This window comes from Sinocyclocheilus anshuiensis, unplaced genomic scaffold (genome assembly GCF_001515605.1).
Source record: "Sinocyclocheilus anshuiensis isolate Anshui unplaced genomic scaffold, SAMN03320099.WGS_v1.1 scaffold67, whole genome shotgun sequence".
NCBI classification, from domain to species: domain Eukaryota; kingdom Metazoa; phylum Chordata; class Actinopteri; order Cypriniformes; family Cyprinidae; genus Sinocyclocheilus; species Sinocyclocheilus anshuiensis.
The window spans coordinates 944,913-951,439 of NW_015552546.1; the positions used below are offsets into that span (position 1 = coordinate 944,913).

Consider the following 6,527-nt stretch of genomic DNA (forward strand, 5'->3'; position numbering starts at 1 on the left):
CCAGGCGTGTGAGAGGGAGAGGGAAGAGCTTATTTTGCCCCACAGCCCAATGTATGGCTAGATCCCACTCAACGTTCCAGTTGAGCAAAGTCTCCGGTGATATTTCTCCAGGACTGCTTCTACCGAGGGGTCAACCCTGAGAGCCTCATCTTCGGTAACCACATAGCAAGGTATGTCTCCTAACCCTTTGTCATGTGGGCAATAAGAACTATTTAATTAGCATTAATGTAGTTGCTGGGGTAATATTGACTTGAATTTTCAAATTGGGGAACAAAAACCTAGTAATATATTTGGTGCCTAAAGAGCAGGGCTGGGCAACTCTGGCCCTCAAGGTCTACTCTCAAAACTTGCTGAGGAACGGGCGAAACAGACGGATTTTAGGGGAAATGCCTCGCATGTAATCCGCTAACAGCAGAGGTGGACAACTCTGGCCCTCAAGGTCCACTTTCCAGCAGAGTTTAGCTGCAATCTTAATTAAACCTGAAAAATCTAAAGCAAAGTCTTTAGGATCATTTGAAGAATTTCAGGTAGGTATGTTTAGAGTTGGAGCTAAATTCTGCAGAGGAGTTGTCCACTTTTAGAGGATTTTGTATCGGACATTTTTTGGCCTTTCTCAGCTCAGCAAGTACTTATTTACTTGTACAATAGCTCAAGGTACACTCTTAAAAATAAAGGTGCTTTAAAAGGTTCTTCACAGCAGTGCCATAGAAGAATCATTTTTGTTTCTACAAAGCACCATTCAGTCAAAGGTTCTTTAAAGAACCATCTCTTTCTTACCTTTTTATAATCTGAAGGACCATCTTTCACCACAAAGAACCTTTTGTGAAACAGAAAGGTTCTTCAGATGTTAAAGGTTCTGTATGAAACCATTTAGACAAAAGGTTCTTCTATCTATGGCATTGTGAAGCACCTTTATTTTTAATAGTATACTTGTGGGTTGTTTTAACAGAACACTGGTTGCTTTGTTTGATTCAGCCCCAAAATATGATAAGCACAATAATGTTGTGAAACTTCCCTTCATACTGGGAATAATGGCTGACTGAAATCTGTCCTCTCACTGTGTTAAACACCATTTCATCTGCTGCTTGTCCTAAAGCAGGGGTTCTCAACTCTGGCCCTCAAGAGCCACTGCTCAAACTCACCTGCTTGTAATTTTCTAGCGCAAAGTTGCATGTAAAGTTGCATATTACATATCACTGCGGCCGAATTCATAATGCTTTTAGAAACCAATAAGAGTATTATGTGCCTGCTCATTAGTCCAGATTTGCTGTGCTTTGGGTAACGTGTAACATATACACCCTGGGGCTTGTTCTAATCCTTATTTTGTTGTTGCACCACACCCTCGTGAAACCACTTTAATTCTATCTTGGCTCCATGCGTTGTTTAGACCAATACTTGGAGAAAAACAAACATTCTCTCCGGTTATATGGATGATACTATCTGCAATCAAGAGATTCTTGGAGTCCTTCCTGTTGGATTCAACCCCCTCCTGTCCTGTGAGGATGTCCTGTCAGTGTGACGGTGGAGCAACCAGGCGTGTGAGAGGGAGAGGGAAGAGCTTATTTTGCCCCACAGCCCAATGTATGGCTAGATCCCACTCAACGTTCCAGTTGAGCAAAGTCTCCGGTGATATTTCTCCAGGACTGCTTCTACCGAGGGGTCAACCCTGAGAGCCTCATCTTCGGTAACCACATAGCAAGGTATGTCTCCTAACCCTTTGTCATGTGGGCAATAAGAACTATTTAATTAGCATTAATGTAGTTGCTGGGGTAATATTGACTTGAATTTTCAAATTGGGGAACAAAAACCTAGTAATATATTTGGTGCCTAAAGAGCAGGGCTGGGCAACTCTGGCCCTCAAGGTCTACTCTCAAAACTTGCTGAGGAACGGGCGAAACAGACGGATTTTAGGGGAAATGCCTCGCATGTAATCCGCTAACAGCAGAGGTGGACAACTCTGGCCCTCAAGGTCCACTTTCCAGCAGAGTTTAGCTGCAATCTTAATTAAACCTGAAAAATCTAAAGCAAAGTCTTTAGGATCATTTGAAGAATTTCAGGTAGGTATGTTTAGAGTTGGAGCTAAATTCTGCAGAGGAGTTGTCCACTTTTAGAGGATTTTGTATCGGACATTTTTTGGCCTTTCTCAGCTCAGCAAGTACTTATTTACTTGTACAATAGCTCAAGGTACACTCTTAAAAATAAAGGTGCTTTAAAAGGTTCTTCACAGCAGTGCCATAGAAGAATCATTTTTGTTTCTACAAAGCACCATTCAGTCAAAGGTTCTTTAAAGAACCATCTCTTTCTTACCTTTTTATAATCTGAAGGACCATCTTTCACCACAAAGAACCTTTTGTGAAACAGAAAGGTTCTTCAGATGTTAAAGGTTCTGTATGAAACCATTTAGACAAAAGGTTCTTCTATCTATGGCATTGTGAAGCACCTTTATTTTTAAGAGTAATCCTTGTAAACAGCATTTTAACAAACTCTTCTGTCTTTTCCGTCTGTAGAACAATGACGTATGATCTACATAACTCCTCGTATGACTTCTACAATGGCACGCCATGGTTTGTCTACGACTGCACCATCCACCTAGACGAGGATAGCCGACGGATCGCTCTTTTCCTCCTTTACCTAGTGCTCTTCATGGTAGGGTTGGCCGAAAACACCCTGGTGGTGTGGGTGAACTGGCGAAGGCGGCATTCGGCGAATGGCGTGCTGTTCTGCATCATCAACGTGAGCTTGTCCGACTTGATGGTGATCTTCACCATGCCCTTCTTCATGCTGGAGGTGACCATGGACAAGGTTTGGCTGTGGGGCCGCTTCCTCTGCAAGGTCACGCACCTTGTATACATCATAAACTTCTACAGTAGCTCATTCTTCCTGGCCTTCATGACCTTGGAGCGATACCTGTCCCTGACACAGCCCAACAAGCCCGCCTGCTTCCCAGCGCAGCACAAACGCCGCTGGTTTCTCTGCGCCGGGATCTGGCTCCTGTCGCTCGTTCTGGCCTTGCTAGAAAATGTCCACGTTGACTTGTTAGAGTGGGATGAACCGGGCTGCTATATGGTTCCCGAGCAGTACTACACAGAGTGGTTTGTATCGGTTTCCTTCCTCTGTCTGATATTCCAGTTCCTGGGTCCGGCGTCCGTCATCATCACTTGCAATGTCCTGATCGCTCGTGCCGTCCGCACAACCCCGGACGTCCAGAATCGTCGGGATGTGTGGCTGGTGCATGTGTACTCGCTGGTCTTTGTGGCCTGCTGGCTACCGTACCATTTGGTTTTGTTCTTGTTGACAGTGGACGACCTGGACCCACACCTGTTCTCCTGCAACATGGTCGGGGTGCTGTACTTCTCTTTTAGCCTTGTGCAATGCTTGTCACTTTTTCACTGCATTGCCAACCCAATCCTCTACAACTTCCTCAGTAAGAGCTTCCGCAACAATCTAATAAACACAGTGATCAGCCGCATCTCTTTACAGCCGACCAGTGCGCCAAGTAATGCTGTAACCGACAAGACAGGGACAACAGCGGTAAAAGAGCGGAAGCTCAGTAACACCAGCACGAGTCACTCCGACATTGGCGTGTGAAGAGGGAAACTCCTAAATGACGATTTGGTGAAACACAGCACGTGAATGAGCTACGAAAGAAGTGGCCTTGTTGAGGCGGATGTTTTTTGGTCACTTGCCTGGTATAACTAGCCATAATGTCTCCTGTTTTTCTCACCTCAGTATTGTTAACAGTGCAAGGAAGGAAATATTGTCAACCTTTCGTAACCTTTATTTCCACCGGTTCCTATTGTCACATCTTGGAACTCCTAGATAAGTAATAAAAGCTCTGTCCACATGCCAGCGTTTGTACAAAGACTGTTTTGATTGTTCTGCTCAACAAAAACTTTCACTTAGCTCTCCATATGCTCAATCACAACACCTAGAGCTGTTTTAATGGCTTTTAAGCTCAGCAGCTTGCTTGTATATATTGTCATGGTTGTGATGTCATGAAAAAAATTGAATAAAATTAGCTTTAAAGAAGTATTTTAAACATGTTTGTGCAAAAGGGGCAAAATTGTGTATGCCATTTCTTATGAGAATGTGCAGCTCCGATGTCTAAAAAAATATTTTCCATTTGTAGAAGTTTGCTGAATCTAAATACACCGTATTTAACATTGATAAGTGGTGGGGGGTTGTGTTCAAATTATGTGTTCACTGTTAAAAAGACAAGACTCCGACAAGTTTTGTAAGTACTGTTTTTATTCAGAACACAAGTACAGCTGTAGTAAAAGAGAACAGATTTCTGATAGTGACATTGAACAACAATAAATCATATAAATAACACTGAAGTGATATAAGGCAATTGTTTCATGTTGAAAATAAAATGTAGTATGACATCTCATATTCAACATCAGAGTCGAGAGTCAAGATATTTATGGTTTATAATCACAACATCAGCTGCAAACCTTGGCAAATCGCCGAATGTGCATTTTTTTCCCTAAAAATAAAACTGATTGATTGATAAAGGTGATAAATAGTTGATAAAACCAGGCAGTTTATAAGGTTCAGCCGGTATTTTCTGTGCTACATTGCAAATAAAGCTATAACAACCACAATGTCCCAGCAGTTTTGAATACATACTTTGTGGGTTGACGACATCAATTATGAATGGACCGGTGTGCCAAATCGGTTTTGAATTGAACAAAAAATTATTTAAATGTACAATGTAAAATTGTCCCGTATAAGAAAGAACACGCATATAACTGCTGGGAAAATGGTACAGAAGAACATCACAGCTTTCTAAAGAGAATTGTCATTTATTCATGACAATACCATTCGCACGAAACACTCTTGATATGTCCCAAGTGAAGAAGGTGAACACTGAACATATGAACCGACTGATATATTAGCACCTCAGTCTGAATAGCTTCAACGACATATGAAGAGTGTTGCTTTATGTACAACATCCAAACTATATTACACTGCATCTCATAAACCAGTAACTATTTCTAATTTAGTCTATGTCAATGATACACAACACTACTATAAAAATAACGGCTATTCTGTAAAAGAAAAGTAGCCTACCTTAATTTATTTATTTTAAAGAACCATTTTATATATATTCTTGATCTAGAGTACTGCTTTATTTATCAGAAAACGTAGAAAAAGTATTGGTTTATTCTCAACGTGCACTTGCGTTGTGTAAGGACAAAGGTTACTTTGTGCTTCTCTAGAATTGCCAGAGACCTGTAGCTTATTGTGATAAATTGCCGGAAGAGTATATAGAGGTAATCGCAGATCAGCAGCCCGTTAAAAGTGGACTGAATTTCACACTTGACTGAATTTGTTTGCTGTGATCTTAAATCTTTTGATCTAAATGCTTATATTTAAAATGGTTGAAACTGGCTTTGAAGACAAATATAACTTGAATCTGTGCAAGAATTCTTTACAAAACAACATTTTTCTTTTAAATAAATGATAGTGACTGAAAAGCAGCCAAAAAGTGTAAACTTCATTAATGGTGTTCAAACACTGTGTCATGACGTTCTTGGCAAAGGTTTGAAGAAGCTACAATATTAGATGTTTTGTTATTTCGTAGCTTTGATGACTTTATTATTATTCTAAAATGTAAAAAAAAAAAATGGAAACAATGAGTAGGCGTGTCCAAAGATTTGATTGGCAATGCAACCTTGCTCAGTCTCGCTTGCCATCAAGTGGTCAAGTATCAGAACTACATTTCTAAAATAAAGTTTTACCTTTAGTCTTTAAAAAAAACAAGAACCGTTCTCATTCTGTACACAAACGACACAATGACGATCACATTAAACACTTAATTACATTCTAAGTCTGCTTGTCCTCAACAACATACGGAGTACAGTCATCGCCAAAAGTTTTGGCAGTGACATACATTTTGTGTTTTGCCAAGTTTGCTGCTTCAGTATTTGTAGATTATTTTTCCACATGTTTATGGTATACTGAAAAACAATGATGAGCATATCATAAGTTTTAAAGGCTTTTATTGGCAAAAAATATATATAATGAGTCAATATTTACAGTGTTGACCCTTGTTCTTCATAACCTCTGCAATTCGCTGGATATTAGCTTCTGCGCCAAATCCTGCCTGATGTTGATCCATTCTTGCCTTATTAGTTCTCGGAGTTGATCACAATTTGTGGGCTTCTGTTAGTCCACTCGCCTTTTGAGGACTGACCACAGGTTCTCTGTGGGATTGAGATCCATGGTGTTGCCTGGCCACAGATCCAAAATTTCAATGTAATGATCTTCGAGCCACTTCTTCATCACTCTTGCTTTGTGACATGGTGCTCCATCATGCTGGAAAATGCACGGATCATCACCAAATTGCTCATGGATCGCTGGAAGAAGTCGCTCTTGCAGGATGTTTTGATACCATTTTTTATTCATGGCAGTGTTTTTGGGCAGAATTATGAGAGAGCCCACTCCCTTGGTTGAAAAGCAACCCCACACATGGATGACCTCAGGATGCTTCACTGTTGGCACAACACAGGACTCATGGTAGC

General features: G+C 40.7%; 1 protein-coding gene across 2 annotated transcripts; it reads left to right on the plus strand.

Annotated features, from left to right (window-relative positions):
• Positions 1–93: 93 nt before the first annotated feature.
• LOC107664254 (G-protein coupled receptor 182-like) lies at positions 94–5,636 on the plus strand. Of its 2 annotated transcripts, none has more exons than XM_016454777.1 (2): positions 94–170; positions 2,508–5,636. In XM_016454777.1, the coding sequence occupies exon 2, from the start codon at positions 2,512–2,514 to the stop codon at positions 3,586–3,588; it is 1,077 nt and encodes a 358-aa protein (XP_016310263.1). In that variant the 5' UTR covers positions 94–170; positions 2,508–2,511; the 3' UTR covers positions 3,589–5,636. The 2 variants fall into 2 exon arrangements, with proteins under 2 accessions (XP_016310263.1, XP_016310262.1); XM_016454776.1 differs by lacking the exon at positions 94–170 and adding an exon at positions 1,316–1,700.
• Positions 5,637–6,527: the final 891 nt, after the last annotated feature.

Coding starts and splice junctions, on each gene's coding strand:
- LOC107664254 (XM_016454777.1), top strand. CDS start 2,512: ATGACGTATGATCTACATAACTCCTCGTATGACTTCTACAATGGCACG.